Here is a 22,156-nt window from a genome sequence, read left to right as displayed (position 1 = left end):
GAACTCATCCCTCGGGATCATTGTGATCGGGCGTCTGCTCCAGACTATGTTCGGCGTGACCTGGCTCGTCCTGCTCCATCGCTGGGTCCATATGGTCATTGTTGCCTTCGTAGTTGACGGGAGTATCGATCCTTCTGGCACTCTTGTCGCTATTTTTACTGTTGCTGGATTTGGAACAGCGTCTGCGCCGCCGCTTTGGTTTTTGCCCGGGGGTTTTATCTTCCGTATTGTCACCGTCGTCCTCCTTAGGCATGTCCACCATGTATATGTCGTATGACGTGGTGGCTGCCCACCGTCCTGTAAGCGGTGGTTCTTGTTCTTCTCCTGCATCATCGTCTATACTGTCGATGTCTTCGGAGTCGAAGTCAAGCACGTCGGTTAGATCGTCAACCGTGGCAATGAAGAGGGTGGTGGGTGGGCAACGAATTCCTTCTTCGCCTGCTTCCCACTCGAGCCGGACATAGTTCGGCCAAGAGTCTCCTGCCAAAGAGAGAGATTTTAACGAGTTCAGCATGTTGCCAAAGGGCGAGTGCTGGAAGATATCCGCAACGGTAAACTCCATTACCGGAGCCCAACCTGGCTCGGCTGGCTCGGGAGCGCGCGGACTGGAACCAACAACCGGATACGAGTCCGGGGTTCCAGAGTCACAGGCCTCCATAGAGGTGAGACCTGTGTTCGGCTCCACCGCCGATGAGTGTGCAGCCTGCGGGGCGGGGTCCATCCTTCCGTCCCTAGGCAACGCAGCCTGCTCCGGATTTAGGTCCGGGGCTACTGCAGGGGTGATATCTCGAGCATTGTCCGACAGCGGGTCTAAGCCGTGCTCGTCGCGACTGTACGGTGCTCCTGGCATAGGCCCGAATCCATCGAAGATCAAGTCTCCGCGAATGTTCGCCGTGTAGTTCAGGTTTCCGAACCTGATCTCGTGGTTGATAACCCACAAGTATAGAGGATCGCAACAGCTTTTGAGGGTAGAGTATTCAACCCAAATTTATTGATTCGACACAAGGAGAGCCAAAGAATATTCTTGAGTATTAGCAATTGAGTTGTCAATTCAACCACACCTGGATACCTTAGTATCTGCAGCAAAGTGTTTAGTAGCAAAAGTGGTATAAAAGTAATAGTAGCGGTAGCAAAAGTAAAGATAAATGTTTTTGAGTTTTTGTAGTAGTTGTAACAGTAGCAACGAAAAGTAAATAAGCGAAGAACAATATGTGAAAAGCTCGTAGGCAATGGATCATTGATGGATAATTATGCCGGATGCGATTCCTCTTGCAATAGTTATAACATAGGGTGATATAGAACTAGCTCCAGTTCATCAATGTAATGTAGGAATGTATTCCGTAAATAGTCATACGTGCTTATGGAAAAGAACTTGCATGACATCTTTTGTCCTACCCTCCCGTTGCATCGGGGTCCTTACGGAAACTAAGGGATATTAAGGCCTCCTTTTAATAGAGAACAGGAACAAAGCATTAACACATAGTGAATACATGAACTCCTCAAACTATGGTCATCACCGAGAAGTATCCCGATTATTGTCACTTCGGGGTTGTCGGATCATAACACATAATAGGTGACTATAGACTTGCAAGATAGGATCAAGAACACACATGTATTCATGAAAACATAATAGGTTCAGATCTGAAATCATGGCACTCGGGCCGTAGTGACAAGCATTAAGCATAACAAAGTCATAGCAACATCAATCTCAGAACATAGTGGATACTAGGGATCAAACCCTAACAGAACTAACTTGATTACATGGTAAATCTCATCCAACCCATCACCGTCCAGCAAGCCTACGATGGAATTACTCACGTACGGCGGTGAGCATCATGAAATTGGTGATGGAGGATGGTTGATGATGACGACGGCGATGAATCCCCCTCTCCGGAGCCCCGAACGGACTCCAGATCAGCCCTCCTGGGAGAGATTAGGACTTGGCGGCGGCTCCGTGTCGTGAAACGTGATGAAACTTTCTCCTTGATTTTTTTTCTCTCTGAGACGATATATATGGAGTTGGAGTTGAGGTCGGGAGGTGTCCAGGGGGCACACGAGATAAGAGGGCGCACCCCCTTGTCTCGTGGACAGCCCGTGGGCCCCCTGGCCTTCATTCTTTCGCCAAAAATTCTTATTAATTCTGAAAAGTGCCTCCGTGCATTTCCAAGACATTCCAAGAACTTTTCTTTTCTACACATAAAACAACATCATGGCAGTTCTGCTGAAAAAAGCGTCAGTCCGGGTTAGTTTCATTCAAATCATGCAAGTTAGAGTCCAAAACAAGGGCAAAAGTGTTTGGAAAAGTAGATACATTGGAGACGTATCAACTCCCCCAAGCTTAAACCTTTGCTTGTCCCCAAGCAATTCAGTTGATAAACTGAAAGTGATAAAGAAAAACTTTTACAAACTCTGTTTGCTCTTGTTGTTGTAACATGAAAAGCGAGCATTCAAGTTTCAGCAAATATTATGAACTAACCATACTAACAATAACACATAGGTCTCACAATTACTCATATCAATAACATAATCAGCTAGCGAGCTATAATAATAAAACTCGGATGACAACACTTTGTCAAAATAATCATAACATGATATAACAAAATGGTATCTCGCTAGCCCTTTTTGAGACCGCAAAACATAAATGCAGAGCACCTTTAAAGATCAAGGACTGACTAAACATTGTAATTCATGGTAAAAGAGATCCAGTTAAGTCATACCCAATATAAACCAATAATAATGAATGCAAATGACAGTGTGCTCTCCAGCGGGTGCTTTTTAATAAGAAGGGTGATGACTCAACATAAAAGTAAATAGATAGGCCCTTCGTAGAGGGAAGCAGGGATTTGTAGAGGTACCAGAGCTCGATTTTAAAATAGAGAGTGAATAACATTTTGAGCGGCATACTTTCACTATCAACACAACAACTATGAGATGGTTGTATCTTCCATACTACATGCATTATAGGCAGTTCCCAAACAGAATGGTAAAGGTTTATACTCCCCTAACCACCAACAAGCATCAATCCATGGCTTGCTCGAAACAACGAGTGCCTCCAACATACAACAGCCCTGGGGGAGTTTTGTTTAATTATTTTGATTTTCTTTGATCTTTTTCGATCATGGGACTGGGCATCCCGGTTACTGGCCCTTTCTCGTGAATGAGGAGCGGAGTCCACTCCTCTTGAGAATAACCTACCTAGCATGGAAGATATAGGCAGCTCTAGTTGAAGCATGAGCTGCTCGAGCATACAAAACAGAATTTCATTTGAAGGTTTGGAGTTTGGCACATGCAAATTTACATGGAACAGCAGGTAAATACCGCATATAGGTAGGTATAGTGGACTCATATGGAACAACTTTGGGGTTTAAGGAGTTTGTATGCACAAGCAGTATTCCCGCTTAGTACAGGTGAAGGCTAGCAAAAGACTGGGAAGCGACCAACTGAGAGAGCGACAACAGTCGTAAACATGCATTAAAATTAAATTACACCGAGTACAAGCATGAGTAGGATATAATATACCATGAACATAAATATCATGAAGGCTATGTTGATTTGATTCAACTACATGCGTAAACATGTGCCAAGTCGAGTCACTTAATACATTCAAAGGAGGATACCATCCCATCATATCACATCATAATCATTCTAATAGCATGTTGGCACGCAAGGTAAACCATTATAACTCATAGCTAATCAAGCATGGCACAAGCAACTATAATCTCTAAATGTCATTGCAAATATGTTTACTTCATAATAGCTAACTCAGGAACGATAAATCATCATATTTACAAAAAACAAGAGAGGTCGAGTTCATACCGGCTTTTCTCATCCCAATAAGTCCATCATATATCGTCATTATTGCCTTTCACTTGCACGACCGAACGATGTGTATAATAATAAGAGTGCACGTGCATTGGACTAAGCTGGAATTTGCAAGCATTCAACTCAACAGAGAAGACAAGTAATATGGTCTCTAGATTAAGTAAGCAATCATGCATATAAGAGCCACTAAGCATTTTCAATATGGTCTTCTTGACCCCCAAAAGAAAGAAAAGAAAATAAAACTATTTACACGGGAAAGCTCCCAACAAGTAAAAGAAGAACAAGAAATCTTTTTGGATTTTCATTTTAATGTCTACTACAGGCAAGGAAATTAAACTAACTAACCTTTTTGGTTTTTCTAAAGGTTTATCAAACACACAAGAAGAAAACTAGAAAAAGAAATTTAAACTGACATGGATAATACAATGAAAGAGTATGATCACCGACGACTAGTGTGTGAACATGAATGTAAAGTCGGTGAGAAATACGTACTCCCCAAGCTTAGGCTTTTGGCCTAAGTTGGTCTAATACCAATGACCGCCTGGCTGATATCCATAAGAATAGTCGGGGTAGTACTGGGATGCAGAGGCGACCACCTCCTGAGCAGCAGTGTGTTGGCTAGCTGCCTCCATTCCTCTCTCATATTCAGTGGCTTCTTCCCTGGTGACAACATATCTTCCTTTTGTCTGATAATCAAAAAGGTAGGGAGCAGGAAGATTAACAGGGACGACGTTGCGTCTGTTATAGGTTAGTCGATAATGTAGGAATTGTTCATTCCTCTCAAGAAAATGATGATCAAACATAGCTTCTTTATCCAAATAAACAGGAGGTACAATCATATCCCCCTCTCGTGGAGCTATATTAAGAAAATTAGCCACATGTGTTGCATAAATTCCTCTAAAGAAATCTCCCTTTTTATTATTATTATGCAACCTACGTGCAACTATTGCCCCCAAGTTATAACCTCTATAACCTGACACAGCACTCTTGAGGACACAAAGATCAGGAGCACACATGTGACATACTTCGTTGTTACCATTGATGCATCTACCAATAAAGAGAGCAAAGTAATGTATAGCAGGAAAATGGATGCTCCCTATGGTAGCTTGTGTTACGTCCCTAGATTCTCCCACAGTAATACTAGCAAGAAAATCTCTAACTTCAGATTTGGGAGGATTATTAATATCACCCCACTGAGGGAGTTTGCAAGCAGTTGTAAAATCCTCTAAATCCATGGTATAAGATGTATCATAAATATCAAACACAACACTAGGAGAATTACGCGAAGAAATATATTCGAACCTCCGCACAAAGGAATCAGTTAGTTGATAATTTTGAGGACACTTATCTTGTAAGAAGTCCTCAAGCTCGGCATTACGCACATACGCGTCAAATTCCCCCTTGAAGCCTGCTTCAACCATAAAATCATCGGATGGCCACTCACAAGCCCGTACATTTGCGTTCCTCGGCAAATTAACATCTTGTTCACGTATAGCAATCCTGGGCCCTTTCTTTGCCGAGGAACCACCTTGGTACATTCTTCTAAGCATATTTCTTTTTCTGAAAATTTCTGAAATTTTAGTAACTTCAAAATAAAAGTGAATAAAACTAAACAAGATTGGTAGCAACTACTCCTACAAGTGCCTAGAGCCTATATCATGCATTGGGATTGCTAGGGACCTCAAAAATTTAACATGCAAGCTCAAGAACATGGTCACCTATGCAGCAAAAAATTGCAATGAATAAAGCACTAGAACAAAAACTAATTGGACCAATGGAGGAGTCACATACCAAGCAACAATCTCCCAAAGCAGTTTTGTGAATGGAGCTTTGAGCTAAGAGATCGAAAATCGCAGCAAAACGAGCTAGAACTCGGGCTTGAGCTGGATGGGGATTTTTTGGGTAGAAGATGAAGTGTGTGGGTGATGGCATAAGTGGAGGGGGCCCACCAGGGGCCCACGAGACAGGGGGCGCGCCCTACAGGGGTGGCACGCCCTCCTCTCTCGTGGCCTGGTGATTGCCCCTTTTCAGTGTTTTCAGTGCCTAAAATCCTCAAATATCCCAGAAAAAATCATACTAAATTTGCAGGGCATTTGGAGCACTTTTATTTTTGGACTATTTTTTAATGCACGGATAATTCAGAAAACAGACGGATAATATTATTTTTGCTTTATTTATTCTAAATAACAGAAAGTAAAAAGAGGGTACAGAAGGTTGTGCCTTCTAGTTTCATCCATCTCGTGATCATCAAAATGAATCCACTAACAAGGTTGATCAAGTCTTGTTAACAAGCTCATTCCGAATAACACGGAACCGGAGAAATTTCGAATAACACTAAGTTACCTCAACGGGGATATGAAAATCGCCAACAATAAGAATATCATACTTTTTCTTGACAGTAGGTAGAGGAAATTCAAAACCTCCAAAAATGATAGTTGGAACTTTTTCAATAGAATTGATGCTATGAACTTGAGATTGTTTCCTCGGAAAGTGTACCGTATGCTCATTACCATTAACATGAAAAGTGACATTACCTTTGTTGCAATCAATAAGAGCCCCTGCAATATTAAGAAAAGGTCTACCAAGGATAATAGACATACTATCGTCCTCAGGAATATCAAGAATAACAAAGTCCGTTAAGATAGTGACATTTGCAACCACAATAGGCACATCCTCACAAATACCGACAGGTATAGCAGTTAATTTATCAGCCATTTGCAAAGATATTTCAGTAGGTGTCAACTTATTCAATTCAAGTCTACGATATAAAGAGAGAGGCATAACACTAACACTGGCTCCAAGATCACATAAAGCAGTTCTAACATAATTTCTTTTAATAGAGCATGGTATAGTTGGAACACCCGGATCTCCAAGTTTCTTTGGTATTCCACCCTTAAAAGTGTAATTATCAAGCATGGTGGAAATTTCAGCTTCCGGTATCTTTCTTTCATTTGTGATGATATCCTTCATATACTTAGCATAAGGATTTACTTTAAGCATATCAGTTAAGCGCATACGTAAGAAAATGGGTCTAATCACTTCAGCAAAGCGCTCAAAATCCTCATCATCCTTTGACTTGGATGGTTTAGGAGGGAAGGGCATGGGTTTCTGAACTCATGGTTCTCTTTCTTTACCGTGCTTCCTAGCAACAAAATCTCTCTTATCATAACATTGATTCTTTGATTGTGGGTTATCAAGATCAACAGCAGGTTCAATTTCTACATCATTGTCTTTGCTAGGTTGAGAATCAACATGAACATTATCATTAACATTTTCACTAGGTTCGTGTTCATCACCTAATTGTGTTTCAGCATCAGAAATAGAAATATCATTGGGATTCTCAGGTGTGTCTATAGTAGGTTCACTAGAAAGACCTATCGTTTTTCTTTTTCTTCTTTTTAGAAGAACTAGGTGCCTCTAAATTATTTCTCTGAGAATCTTGCTCGATTCTCTTAGGGTGGCCTTCAGGATACAAAGGTTCCTGAGTCATTCTACCAGTTCTAGTAGCCACTATGACAGCAAAGTCATTTTTATTATTTAATTCCTCAAGCAAATCATTTTGAGCTTTAAGTACTTGCTCAGCTTGAGTAGCAACCATAGAAGCATATTTGCTAACATGGTTCATCTTTAACTCTAGCTAGATTATCACTTACGCATCCTATCTCGAAAGCATTATTCTTTAACTCTCTACCAACATAAGCATTAAAACTTTCTTGTCTAGCCATAAAGTTATCAAATTCATCTAAGCATGGGCTATGAAATTTAGTAGAGGGTACTTCAACTTTATCATATCTATAGAGAGAATTTACCTTCACTACCTGTGTCGGGTTATCAAGACAATGTGGTTCTTCAGGCGGTAAATTAAGACCATGTATTTCTTCAATAGAAGGTAAATTCTTAACATCCTTAGCCTTAATACCTTTTTCTTTCATTGATTTCTTTGCCTCTTGCATATCTTCAGGACTGAGAAATAAAACACCTCTCTTCTTCGGAGTGGGTTTAGGAATAGGCTTAGGAGTTGGCTCAATTGGTTCAGGAATTACTTCAGGAACTGGCTCGGGAAGAGTCCAATTATTTTCATTAGTCAACATATTATTCAATAATATTTCAGCTTCGTCGACTGTTCTTTCCCTGAAAACACAACCAGCACAACTATCCAAGTAGTCCTTTTAATAGAGAACCGGATATTAAAGCCTCCTTTTAATAGAGAACCGGAACAAAGCATTAACACATAGTGAATACATGAACTCCTCAAACTACGGTCATCACCGAGAAGTATCCCGATTATTGTCACTTCGGGGTTGTCGGATCATAATACATAATAGGTGACTATAGACTTGCAAGATAGGATCAAGAACACACATATATTCATGAAAACATAATAGGTTTAGATCTGAAATCATGGCACTCGGGCCCTAGTGACAAGCATTAAGCATAGCAAAGTCATAGCAACATCAATCTCAGAACATAGTGGATACTAGGGATCAAACCATAACGAAACTAACTTGATTACATGGTAAATCTCATCCAACCCATCACCGTCCAGCAAGCCTAGTGACAAGCATTAAGCATAGCAAAGTCATAGCAACAACAATCTCAGAACATAGTGGATACTAGGGATCAAACCCTAACGAAACTAACTTGATTACATGGTAAATCTCATCCAACCCATCACCGTCCAGCAAGCCTACGATGGAATTACTCACGCACGGCGGTGAGCATCATGAAATTGGTGATGGAGGATGGTTGATGATGACGACGGCGACGAATCCCCCTCTCTAGAGCCCCGAACGGACTCCAGATCAGCCCTCCTGAGAGAGATTAGGGCTTGGCGGCGGCTCCATGTCGTGAAACGCGATGAAACTTTCTCCTTGATTTTTTTCTCCCCGAGACGGTATATATGGAGTTGGAGTTGAGGTCGGGAGGTATCCAGGGGGCCCACGAGATAGGAGGGCGCGCCCTAGGGGGGGCCTGTCTCGTGGACAGCCCGTGGGCCCCCTGCCCTTCATTCTTTCACCAAAAATTCTTATTAATTCTGAAAAGTGCCTCCGTTGATTTCCAGGACATTCCGAGAACTTTTCTTTTCTAGACATAAAACAACATCATGGTAGTTCTGCTGAAAACATCGTCAGTCCGGGTTAGTTTCATTCAAATCATGCAAGTTAGAGTCCAAAACAAGGGCAAAAGTGTTTGGAAAAGTAGATATGTTGGAGACGTATCAGTGGCCAGGGGCGTAGCTATCGATCTGCTCCAGATGGCCAAGCGAATTAGCCCGCAGCGCGAAGCCGCCGAACACAAAGACCTGTCCGGGGTAAAAAATTTCACCTTGGACCGTGTCGTTGATGATGATTGAAGGAGTCATCGAGCCTTGCAGCAACGACACAGAGGAACTCTCAATGAAAGCACCAATGTCGGTGTCAAAACCGGCGGATCTCGGGTAGGGGGTCCCGATCTGTGCGTCTTAGGCTGATGGTAACAGGAAGCAAGGGACACAATGTTTACCCAGGTTTGGGCCCTCTCGATGGAGGTAAAACCCTACTTCCTGCTTGATTAATATTGAAGATATGAGTAGTACAAGAGTAGATCTACCACGAGATCGTAGAGGCTAAACCCTAGAAGCTAGCCTATGATGATTATGATTGTAATTGTGATCGGCCTCCTAAGGACCAACCTCTCCGGTTTATATAGACACCGGAGAGGGCTAGGGTTTACATGGAGTCGGTTACAAGGAAGGAAATACAATATCCAGATCGCCAAGCTTGTCTTCCACGCAAAGGAGAGTCCCCACCGGACATGGGACAGAGTCTTGAGTCTTGTATCTTCACGCTTCAATAGTCCGGACAAAGTATATAGTCCGGCTATCCGGATACCCCCCAATCCAGGACTCCCTCAGCCGGGCCCTGTCAATGCAGAACACAAGGGCTTGTCCCTGCACCTTTTCCTAAGTTGTTCGTACGTCAAGGAGGACTCCTGAGCACCATGCCTCAGGAGCCTAACTGGTCACGTAGCCTCTCACCCCTTGGGCTCGTCCTGGTGATCCGGACGACCTAACGGCGACTGAGATAGGCGCGGGGCCGGGCTCTGCCGATGCAGAACAACAAAGCAAATGGAGAAGTCGAGGGAACATAATCTAATTATCACAAAACATATTGTTCCAAGCAAACAGTTTTAAACGCCTCCCCAAGGCATGCTACATGATGCAGGGCGGACAAGGAAAAACAGAGTCACCAAGCCACCTCTTCAGACCTGGGCGCCACCGTCGCCCGCCAGCGGAGCCTCGTCGCCAGGCGCGTCACCCGTTCCATCGACCTCGGTCGGAGGACCGATGGCCAGGACTTACTCAGCATGGCGTCCATGATGCTCTTCACGGCAGCGGCAGCAGCATCCTGGGAGTCCGAATCCATCGGAGTAAGAAAGGAGGAGAGGTCGAAGCCGGCATTCTGGAGATAAAGATGGCTGAAGACGCAAGTAAGAGCCGGGGAAGAAAGTGAGCGCCCCTCGCTTTCCACCAGGAAGGCAAACCCGTCGACGACATCTTCGAGCACTGCCAAGACTTCAGGAAGCAGAGCAGTAGGGCTCTCCCTCGAGGTCATTGCCGCCACCTTCTTCAAGGAATCGTCCCCAAAGAGCAACTTCTGAGCCTTGTGGAAACGTGCCTCGAGGGAGGAAAGGGTGCTGTGCTCCATGGTGGCCACCTTCTTGGCCTCGGCAAGGGCTGCTTGGGCCGCCCCCACCTCCTCCTTCAGCTTCGTCAGTTAGTCGCCCTCTGCAGCCTGCTCCAACACCGCCTTCTTCACCTCGGTGTCTCGATCAGCGACGGCAGCCTCCTGGGCCTTCAGCTTCTCCTCACGCTCCTGGAGCTGCTGGCCTGGGTAGCCTGCCAATCCTGAAGAGCCCTCGGTTCAGCGTTCGCCACGCGGCACTGACCCTCAGCTTCCGTGGCCTCCTTCCGCGCCAAGTTGCGCATAGTGGATAGCACCCTGAGCACCTTCTGGGCTTCCTCCGCAGAATCCCAGGCCGCGCGGACAGACGCATCGGCTTGAAGCCAACCAGAAATCAGCCCAGGCGTCCCTGCGCCGAGCGACAATCCGGGCCCCGAAGTTCACCCTGGAGGAGGTCCAATGCCACCCTTGCCTCCTCCAGGGCCCCAAAGGTAGCAGGAGTGTCGCGGCTCGGCCACGCGCTGGGCAGGGGAGAAGACGCCCTCAGTGCCAAGATAGAAGAAACCTCAGCCTCAGGAAGGACCGGGGGCTCCGGAGGCTGGGCGACCTCAGCAGCTGCAGCAAGGATGGGCACCGGCGGGGTCAGCCCCGCCAAAGGCTCCGGCACCTCCTAAGGGCGGGCTTCCATGCCCTGGGGAGACGGCATCACCACCGGAGCTGCGGGGCCGCGGCATTCTCCTTCGACAGGGTCGCGGCGGCCACCTCAGTGACCCCGACCGCGGTGACCTCCGCGTCCTCTCTCTGCTTCTTCGACGGCTGCTGCCTAATGACAAACGAAGACGCTAAGCATTGCTCCAGGAATCAACAAACAAGGATCAGGAAGAGACTTACTGGCCAGTGAAGACATAGTTCCTCTTCAGGCTCAGCAGCGGGCGCTGAGGCGGGGCAGCCGGTGCTGAACTCCTGAGAGCAAGAGAGCTCGCGGTTGGTGCCGCTTGGGACGTCGTCGACAAAGGCGGAACGCTGCACGGAGGAATCAGCGCGGTCTTGCCCTTCTTCGTGGCCGCTCGCTTGGGCTGCTTCGAAGAGGACACCCCAAATCTCGTAGTGACTCCAGAAGGGCGTGGCACCTCCACCACCGGAGGCTCATCATCATCATCGTTAGGGAAGTCGCGGAGGAGCTCCCTCTGCCGCGGAGCAAAGGATTCTTCCACAACCACATCCTCGGTGGCCTTGGAGGATTGGTCATTGGAGGATAGGTGCACCAAGGCGGTAGGCGGCGAGGGAGGCCCCGCCCGCACAAGCCCAAACTCGTTGAAGACCGGCATAGCGGCGGCAACCTCCTCGCCGTCATACCGGCAGTATAGCGCGAGACAATCTTCTGGAGGATCGCTCGGATCCTTCCCCGTCAAGTAGAGCAACACCTCGCTCAGCTCCTCTTCAGGAAGGGCGTCCTGACACAGGCGGACTTGTCATCAACACCACCAAACTTCCATAGGGGGTGGGAGCGGTCTTGGAGCAGCGCTATGCACTGCCTCAAGAACTCCTTGATGAACATGGCCCCCGTCAGCTTCTCGCTCCTCAGGTCCTCCTCCATCTTCTTCACCAACGGTGTCAAGAAAGGTCAGTGATCTTCTCAGAGTACCACCCCTTCTCGGAGATGGGGAGTTTGGTCGGCGGCTCCAACAAGCTCTAGGAGCACTTGGCATCCATCAGAACCCACCTCTTCACATCATCCTCTACCTTCTTCCCGGTGCGGGAGATCGCGTTACCGCCCCGCGCCGCGACGAAGCCGATGCACCCAACCGGATGTTCGCCAGTCATGTGAAGATAGAAGAAGTGGCGAAGCATGGCGACGGAGCGCATCACCCCCACGAACGCCCCACAATAGAAGGCAAAAATGGACAGGAGGAGGATGGAGTTGGCATGAATGTGGAGCGCGTGGAGGCCATAGTGGTGAAGAACAACGTAGAAGAAGCGGGAGAATGGGGGCACCAGCCCCGAGTAGACGTTGTGCAGGAAGAAGGGGAAGAAAGTGTTGTTCGCGGGCTCTGGCGCAGCGGTGGCGACCTGGAGCGTCGTCTCCTTCCACTCTTGTCTTCGCTCGCCGTCAGGAGAAGCACGGTCTGGAGCTTCTCCCCGGCCACGCAGGGCGCAAGCAGCGCTGGCTCGTACCAAGCGGAGCCGGCAACCGAGGCAGAGGCCGTGGTCTTCTCAGCGGCCATTGAGGAAGATATTGGGGGGGGGGGAATCGGAAGATCTGGTTAGTTCTTCTGCTGCTAGGAGAAGGGGATCTGGAGCAAGACATAGAAGAGGCGATGAAGTCCTGGCGGCGGACGGTAGCCCTTTTGTCAGATGGAAATAGTTGCCGAGGCAGCATGGGGGAGCGGAGTCGCCCACGTCCCATCAATCATCACGCGTCATCAAGGACGCAGGCGGTTAGTGCCCGCGGCGCTCCGCACTTGCCCTTTGGCTTCACCTGGAAGCCAAGTCCGAGCGCGCCTTGGGCCCGGGGGCTATTGTCGGCGTTCTGGATATGGGGGTATCCAGCCCTGCCTGCCTGCAGCCCACCGTGTGGCTCTATCAACGGCCTGGTACGGCCCGGCTTCAGCATCAACAACTCAAGACCCTCGCGAGGCGGACAACGTCAAGACCCCCGAGGGGACCGGCCTCACCAGGCTGGCTCCCGAGGGACGGAGAGTTCTATGCAAGGTTCACCTCACGAGGCTCAGCTGACGTGAGCCATGACGACCAAGGCCAGGCGGGCGCCAGGCGGGCACAGAGCCCAGGTTTCCTCTTTGGTGCCAAGGAGGAAATCCACAGGCGCGGAGTCCCAAGGAATCAGCCAAAGGTTTCCATTCAGGTGCAACGAGACCAAGACCGCCAAGATGGCAGGACGGAGGCCATCGATGAGCCCACCGCAGCGTCACGACCAGAGGCTTTTCGCAGGCAAAGACTACTTTTGTCAGGATAAGATGTACTACTTGTACCCTTTCAAATCCGGCCGTTGTGGGATCCCTTCCCGCCAACATTTGGGAAGAGGACCAAGGCCACTATAAATAGGACTAGCCACCACCATAGAGGTAAGACAGGTCGAACTAGCTCACACCACACCAGCTCACGCGAGCCCAAGAACACCTCACCTCCTGAGGCCAGTTCATCCATTGTACTAGTTCATCCTCAGCCCTCCGAGGCAATCCACCAAAACGCTGGAGTAGGGTATTACACCACAAGGTGGCCCGAACCAGGATAAACTGTTGTGTCTCTTTGTCCCTTTGAGCTCGACGCGCTAGGCTTAGGAGGATCGCGAGTAGGCAAGCTGGGTAGGTTGAGATTTCCACACACACCCCAGAGTTCGAACCTCTTAAGGGTTTGCGGATCCCTTAATCCGACAATATAGATCTGATCATAAACTCAAAGTTCATCGGATGCCAACAAACACACCGCAAAAAGAGTTACATCAAATACATCTCCAATAGACCATTGTATTGGGAATCAAAAAGAGAGAAGAAGACATCTAGCTACTGCCTACGGACCCGTAGGTCTACAATGAACTACTCACACATCATCGGAGAGGCACCAATGAGGATGATGAACCCCTCCGTGATGGTGTCTAGATTGGATCTCGTGGTTCTGGAACTTGCGGCGGCTGGAATTGTGTTTCGTCGACTCCCCTAGGATTTTTGGAATAGGGTATTTATAGGGCGAAGAGGCGGTGCAGGAGGCCACCGAGGTGGGCACAACCCACCTGGGCACGCTTTGGCCCCCAGGCGCGCCCAGGTGGGTTATGCCCCCCTCGGGGCACCCATTGGGTACTTCTTTGGCCCAAGTTGTTCCTTCTGGTCCATAAAAATTCTCCAAAAAGTTTCGCTGCGTTTGGACTCCGTTTGGTACTGATATTCTATGAAGTAAAAAACAAGCAAAACACAATATAATTCACCTAGTCCTAGAGTTAGACCACATCTTACGATCTCGAGGTAGATCAGCTCTGTACTCGATAAATCTATATCAATATAAACAAGAGCAGAACGTAGGGTTTTACCTCCATTAAGAGGCCCCAAACCTAGGCAAAACATTGTCTCCTTGTTCCTGTTACCATTTGTCCGAGATCCACAGCTCGGGACCCCCTGCCCGAGGTCTACCGGTTTTCACACCAATACCATGGCTGCCAAACATCCAGCCCTGCTCGTCGAGATGTGTGCGAGCTTTTGGCCCATGCGTTGGGGCTTCCTCCACCAGCAGCAACACCAGCGTCATCGGCTCCCTCATCGACCTCCGCCTCCCACGAATTAAAGGAGATGGCCGCCGATGTTCATCCTCGAGCCGCCCCGCTCGTCCCGGACTAGCAGCGCAGGGCGGTGCCCTATTCCTAGATCCGACGGTCTCCTGCCTCGTGGCCGGGATCTAGCACCTCCTGGCCTCATCTCCGGGCGCCACTCGATCCATACGGTCTTGGAGGAGGTGGAGAGTGAGATGCAGAGGGGAGTGAGAGGGAGGCGTGAGATGTGATGTGGGTGGAGTGGTTGGGTGGACTGGTGTGTGGTGAAAACATTCGGACGACGTGATCACTAGAACGAACCCTGGTACATCTGACGTGGCATTGACCATGACGTTAATATCCGAGCTCGTCATCCAATGGCCAAAAGCAGTTCAAGACGAGATGTGAAAATGCGGCACATTAGGGAGTTATATATTTCGTAAGAAAATCCACCCATGCCTCCCATTCCATCAAAACTCATAGGTGCAACAAATATCACACGTACAATTCGTTGTTTGTCACCACCAAAGAAGGTGAAAGTAACGATTACAATGGATAACTCTTGACTAGTGATTTCGAGGGAGGCGCTGGTGGAACCTTAGGGCCCTCCTAATGCTCCACCTTGTACATGTGCTAAGGTTACCAACTAAGCAAAAAGTTTGATGTGACATGCTAGTTAAGAAGGGAGAGAGTAGTATGGTGACCCCAGAAAGAAACAATGATAAGCACGTGTACCTAGATGGAAGCATAATTCTGAGTCTACAACTAATTAAATGCATGCTAGCACCCAAAAGCTTAGCATCTTTGCATTGGAGACTTGACTTGTTAAGGCATTTAATATAATTAGGCATTGGAGGAGGTCTTAGTGCAAAAAATAGCCTCGGTACAAAACACGATGACGCCGGCTGAGTTCCAATCGTTCCTTTTTCTAGGACAACGCTAACGCTCACACGTGTGGTGGGAGCCAAACCCGGCCACACGCCCTATAACACATAGTCTGCGTCACGTCACCGCATGTATGTATGTGGAATTTTTTTTGAATTTTCAGTTTTTAAAATGTTTTATCTCTTAAATGAAAAATCCGATTGAAGATCCGTTTTCATCATTAAATCCCTCGCGACGAGATCTTCGAAACAAAATCTCATATCAATATATTTTGACCAAATTTTTTTGGGGTTAAAAGTTGACATGTCTATTGCATATGAATTGTCATGATGTTTACATTGAAGTTGCCATGATATGTTTCAGCTATTTTCTTTTACATTTAAAAGTAAATTTTGACATATTATAAAATGGGGAATTAAGAAACTAGACTTGCCATGGACCATAAACTAAAATTGCCATGATACATGCACTTAAAATTCCCATAGTTAATACAAAAATTAATTTTCATGGTCAAAGTATTGGAATTGCCATCATCAAAAAATTAAAATTTTCATGCTCTACAAACTAAAATTGCCACATGGCAACTTTAGTTTAATCACTATGACAACTACAGTGTAAACATCATGTCAACTTTTGGACAAAAAAAATTTCGTCGAAATATATCAACATGGAGTCTAGTTTTGAAGATATCGTCGAGACGGATTTAAACGTGAAAATGGATTTTTAATTCAATTTTTTAATTAGGGGATAAAACATTTTTTAAGCTGATAATCAAAAAGATTCCTGCTGATGTTATCTGTCCATACGTCGCAAAATGAGTGATGATGGAGGCGTGTGGACGATGTGCAAGATGTCACACGTGTGGACGTTAGTTTTTTCGTTTTTCTAATATATATCAAACTTGTAATCCGAATCCGATGCTGGTAAAATTAGATAATAAAGCATACCATCCGTCCTCCCTCCACCCAAAAAATACTCCATTCACAAATGTACTTCTTGTACTCCCTCCGTTCTTTTATATGAGGAGTATTTGTGAATAGAGGGGAGTACTCCCTCCATTCCATAATGTAATGCCTATAGATTTTTGTAGAAGTCAAACGTTGTCAACTTTGACCAAATGTATAGAGAAGACTGTCTACATCTACAATACTAAATATATACATTCTGAAAATATAACTCACAATGTATTCAATGATGTGCATTTGGTATTCTAGATATACCTACTTTTCTCTATAAACGTGGTCAAAGTTTGTAATGTTTGACTTTTGTAAAAATCTATAGGCACTACATTATGGAACGGAGAAAATAGTAAACTACTACGAGCAAAATCACGCCAGGGTGCACCGAAAACACGTCCCCATCTGTACCACAGTCCGACAGACCAGTTAAATAATCAGGGCACGGTGCATGACAGCATCCCTAATTTCTTTACTAATTATTCTACTCTGTCACAGTACCAGGCCCCTTAATACATGATACCACTCCCATGACAGCATCCAAGTAACAGAGTACTAACTAATCCCATTCATTTCCATTTCCCTCTGTTCTCTTCTCTTCTCTCCAGTCTCCACACAACGGGAGGAAGCTAGCTAGTGAGGCGTGAGAGGGTGAGAGCAAGGCAGTACCAGCAGCGGCAATGGAGACGCTAATGGCGGCCGAGCTGCCGCAGCAGAAGGCGGGGGGCCTCGCGCGGAGGCTTGCGAGGCTCCTCCGCCGCAAGCGCTCGCCGGCGGGGTCGGGCGTGGCGTATTCTGTGGCCAGCGATGTGTACGACGAGTCCCTCGACAGCTCCATCAACTCGCTCAGCCAGCTCAAGCTCTCTGGGAACATGGCTGCCGCCTACTCCCTCGACGCGCTGTTCAAGACTGCCACCAAGAAGAAGGGCGCGCCGCGCCAGTCTCCGGTGCCGGCGGCGGACGCGCATGCGTTTGTCGCGAACCTTTTCGTCGAGGTTTCCGCGGTGAAGGCGTCGTACGCTCAGCTGCAGCTCGCCCAGCACCCCTACGACGCCGAGGCGATACAGTCGGCGGACGCCGCGTTGGTCGTGGAGCTCGGCAAGCTCTTGGACCACAGGAGGCAGTACGTCAGGGACCCGGTCGGCGCCGCCAAGAACGCGGAGGCGGGCCCCGCCGCAATCGCCAACGAGCAGCGCCACCTCATTCGGACGTATGAGATCACGGCGCGCAAGCTGGAGACGGAGCTGCGCGCGCGGGACGCCGAAGCGCAGCGCGCCAGGGACGAGCTCGCCGACGAGCTCCGCGCCACGCGCGCACTGGAGGAGCGTGTCCACCCCGGTCGCACGCTCGTCACGCTTGACGACCTTCACTTCTCCGGCCTCAACGCCACTCACTTCCTCACCGCGTTGCGCCTCTCCGTCAAGTCCGTCCGCTCCTTCGCCAGGTCAATGCTCGACGAAATGCGGCTAGCCGGATGGGATCCCGCTGCGGCCGCTGGTGCGGTGCACCCGAGCGTCCCGTTGCGCCATGCCGGCGACGCCAAGTTCGCGCTCGAGTCCTACATCACGCTGAAGATGTTCACAAACTTCCACCGGAGAGACTTCGGTCTGAATCATTTGCAGGAACGGGGCTCCTACGACCAGCGCCGCTTCTTCGAAGAGTTCGCGGAGCTCAAGACAGTGCCGGCTTCCACGCTCCTTGACGCGGGGAGCTCACGGTGGAGCACGCTAGGCAAGTTCTTGCGGGACAGGTACATTTCTGTAGTTCACGAGCGGATGGAAATGGCGTTCTTCGGAAGGCCAGTGCAGCGCGCTCTGCTGAACGCCGGGGCGGCGTTCCCGGAGACGGCGTGGTTTGCCGAGTTCGCCGAGATGGCGCGCCGCGTCTGGTTACTGCATTGCCTGTTCTTCGCGTTCGATGGGGGCGACGACGGCGCGTCCATCTTCCAGGCACGGGCCGGGGACCGGTTCTCGGAGGTCTATATGGAGAGCGTAAGCGACATGGACGAGGAAGACGGTGCCGGCATGTCACTGGCTCTGGCCGGGAACCGCGTCGTCGGGTTCACCGTTGTGCCGGGGTTCATAGTCGGGCGGTCAGTGATGCAATCCCGAGTATACCTCTCGCGCCCCGCGCGACATACGTGATGATGGAATCACCACGTTGCTTTTCTAGGCCATGGCAGACATTCCAGGCGGCGGCATGGTCGCCGGCCGGCAGCTGGATGGACAAGAATGTATGTGGGTATGTTATTAGTTCTATTTTTTAGACAGGTAGTATGTTACTAGTTGTATGCATAATGTATCTATGTATTTGTCTACCAGGGTATCGATGTACTGAGATGTCGCAATATGAGCATAATACAAATCGCATTTTGGTTCAAGATGCAATGTACTTTTGGTGTTCCCACTGTGCAGCATGGTCCAAATGAAATTGAATCCACCAACTTTTTGGCACGTTGAGAGCGAGCTGATCTAGATCAGAAATGTGTACATTCCACTTGATCTTTGTCGCAAAGCCGGAAAAGAGATTGGCAAAAGATGTATGTGTACATGGGGCGGAGAGAGAGAGAGAGATGGAACGGGAGGGAGCGCGCACATGAACCCCATATAGGCAGGCATAATGGATCTCAAGTAAAGCGTGGGCGAACAAATATGTGTTCCATATAATGGCATGTACAATGATGTACAGTCAACCGTTTATAAGAGGTGCCAATTGGGATATTTGATTTTTAGGTGAAAGGAAGAGAAGGGGAGATAAAAAATTTGAGACAAAGAAGGAGAGATAATTAGTCGGTCGATAGAATTATAGACGGTCGATAGCCCATAATTCTTGCCCGCTATTGATGACCTTTTTCTGTTGTATATTGAGGATGTCTGCACTCTCATATTTTCGGCATCACGGACGACCCAATATTCCAATTCCAGTACTTCTGAAGAGTGATATGACTGTCGATGTAGAGTTCCTCTCACTGTCGTCAGCGGTGAGACAGTCCTTGAGGAATAAGGAGGGAAGATGATGCGAGCAGCGGGCCGGCGGCAGTCTGTGACGGTTCGTCGGCGCCACCACCAGAGCTTAGCGGATGTTCGAGAATCGACCGTAGGCACGCATCTCGTTCGAAATACATGCCACCAGCGCCCGGATCTCCTTCACTTTAACCATCGCCGCAGTGTAGAGCTTCTCTCTGTGGGAAATGCATTGGAGCACCCGGGGCCACTGGGACTTCTCCAATGTATCTATAATTTTTGATTGTTCCATGCTGTTATATTATCATTCTTGGATGTTTTACAATCATTTTATAGTCATTTTATATCTTTTTGGTACTAACCTATTGACATAGTGCCAAGTACCGGTTGTTGTTTTCTGCATGTTTTTTACATCGCAGGAAATCAATACCAAACGAAGTCCAAACGGAGAGAAACTTTTTGTGGATTTTTTTTGGATCAAAAGACATCCAGTGAGCCGGAGAAGCACCTGGGGGTGCTCCGAGGGGAGCACAACCCACCAGGGCGCGCCTGGAGGCCCAGGCGCGCCCATGTGGGTTGTGCCCACCTCGATTGCCTCCCGAACCGCCTCTTTACTCTATAAATACCCCAATATTCCCGAAATCCTAGGGGAGTCGACGAAAATAAATTCCAGCCGCTGCAAGTTCCAGAAACCACAGATTCAATCTAAACGCCATCATGCAGGGGTTCATCATGCCCATTGATGCCTCTCCGATGATGCCTAAGTAGTTCTTGGTAGACCTACGGGTCCGTAGTTAGTAGCTAGATGGCTTCCTCTTTCCCTTTTGATTCTCAATACAATGGTCTCTTGAAGATCCATATGATGTAACTCTTTTTGCGGTGTGTTTGTTGGGATCCGATGAACTTTGAGTTTATGATTAGATCTATCTTTTTATCCATGGAAGTTATTTGAGTCTTCTTTGAATCTCTTAAATGCATGATTGCTTATAGCCTCGTATTTCTTCTCCGATATTTAGGTTTTGTTTGGCTAACTTGATCTATTTAACTTGCAATGGGAAGAGGTGCTTTGTGATGGGTTCGATCTTACGGTGCTTGATCCGAGTGACAGAAGGGAACCGACACGTATGCATCGTTGCCATTAAGGATAATAAGATGTGGTCTATTTATACATAAATAGATCTTATTTACATCATGTCATCGTTCTTATTGCATTACTCCGTTTTTCGATGAACTTAATATACTAGATGCATGCTGGATAGCGGTCGATGTGTGGAGTAATAGTAGTAGATGCAGGCAAGAGTCGGTCTACCAATCTTGGACGTGATGCCTATATAATGATCATAGTATGGATATCGTCATGATTATTTGAAGTTTTATCAATTGCCCAAGAGTAATTCGTTTATCCACCGTTTGCTATTTTTCTTGAGAGAAGCCACTAGTGAAATCTACGGCCCCCAGGTCTCTTCTTTATTATATTTGCCTTTGCGATCTATTTTCCTTTGCTTTATTTTCAGATTTATTAAACCAAAAATACAAAAATACCTTGCTGCAATTTATTTTATTTGGCGTTTGATCTATCAATATTTATAACTCTCTCACGCCCGTTTGCTAATTTCTGGCGCCGTTACCCGAAAGGGATTGACAACCCCTTTAACACGTGGGTTGCGAGTATTTGTTATTTGTGTGCAGGCGCTATTGACGTAGTGTTGCATGGTTTTCCTACTGGTTCGATACCCTTGGTGTCATCACTGAGGGAAATACCTACCGTTGCTGTGCTACATCATTCATTCCTCTTTGGGGAAATACTGACGTAGTTCTAACAGACATCAAAAGGAATTTCTGGCGCCGTTGTCCAGGAGACATCATCAACATCTACGAGGTTCCTAATCATAAATCTCATCTCCTTGCAATTTATATTATTTGCCATTTGCCTCTCGTTTTTGTCTCCCCCACTTCACAACCATTTGCCGTTTTATCCACCTTCTTTTTCGTTCGCCTTTTTCTCGTCAGGTCTCATGTTTCCTTGTGTTTCCATGTGCCTTCTATTTGCTTGCATCTTCTCTTGCTAAAAATATATTGTTATGGATCCTCATCCACTTGCTAATATTTTTGAAAGATCCAATTATGATGAACCAATTGCTAGTGAATTGAGTTCACTAGATTATCTTTATGAAGTTTTGCTTGAGATTTATGAATCTGAAAATTGTGATGAAGTGTAGAAAAAAAAACTGATGAAGTGATTCATGATAGCTCCTTGAATGAAAAGCACGATTGCAATGATGTTATTATAAATTCTATTAATGTCAATTGTGTTAATGAGATGCAAAACCCCAAGCTTGGGGATGCTAATTTTGGTACGTCTACTACTTATTGCAATGATCATGATTGTGGTGATTCTTCTTATGATCTTGAAAATTTATTTCAGCCTCATGATGAATATGTTTGCGACAATATTAAAAGTGGGTTTTGGAAGAGTGTCAACTCTAGGTAATAATGATTCCACTACTTTGGAGCATGATCAATCTTATAAATTTTTTGATAAAAATGGTCTTGTAGAGGTCATGACTTTATTTGATGATCCCACTATTTTGGAAGAGTGTCAACATTGCA

The 22,156-nt window shown here is 47.0% G+C and overlaps 1 protein-coding gene across 1 annotated transcript; it reads left to right on the top strand.

Moving 5' to 3' along the window:
• The first annotated feature begins 17,116 nt into the window (after nt 1-17,116).
• Nucleotides 17,117-18,938, top strand: LOC123089446 (protein GRAVITROPIC IN THE LIGHT 1-like). The gene has a single exon (XM_044511129.1). The coding sequence runs from the start codon at nt 17,264-17,266 to the stop codon at nt 18,725-18,727; it is 1,464 nt and encodes a 487-aa protein (XP_044367064.1). The 5' UTR covers nt 17,117-17,263; the 3' UTR covers nt 18,728-18,938.
• Nucleotides 18,939-22,156: the final 3,218 nt, after the last annotated feature.

The sequence above is a fragment of the Triticum aestivum genome, chromosome 1B (assembly GCF_018294505.1).
Source record: "Triticum aestivum cultivar Chinese Spring chromosome 1B, IWGSC CS RefSeq v2.1, whole genome shotgun sequence".
NCBI classification, from domain to species: Eukaryota; Viridiplantae; Streptophyta; class Magnoliopsida; order Poales; family Poaceae; genus Triticum; species Triticum aestivum.
Note: the sequence above shows the minus strand (reverse complement) of the source record. Positions and strands in the feature narration are given on the sequence as shown.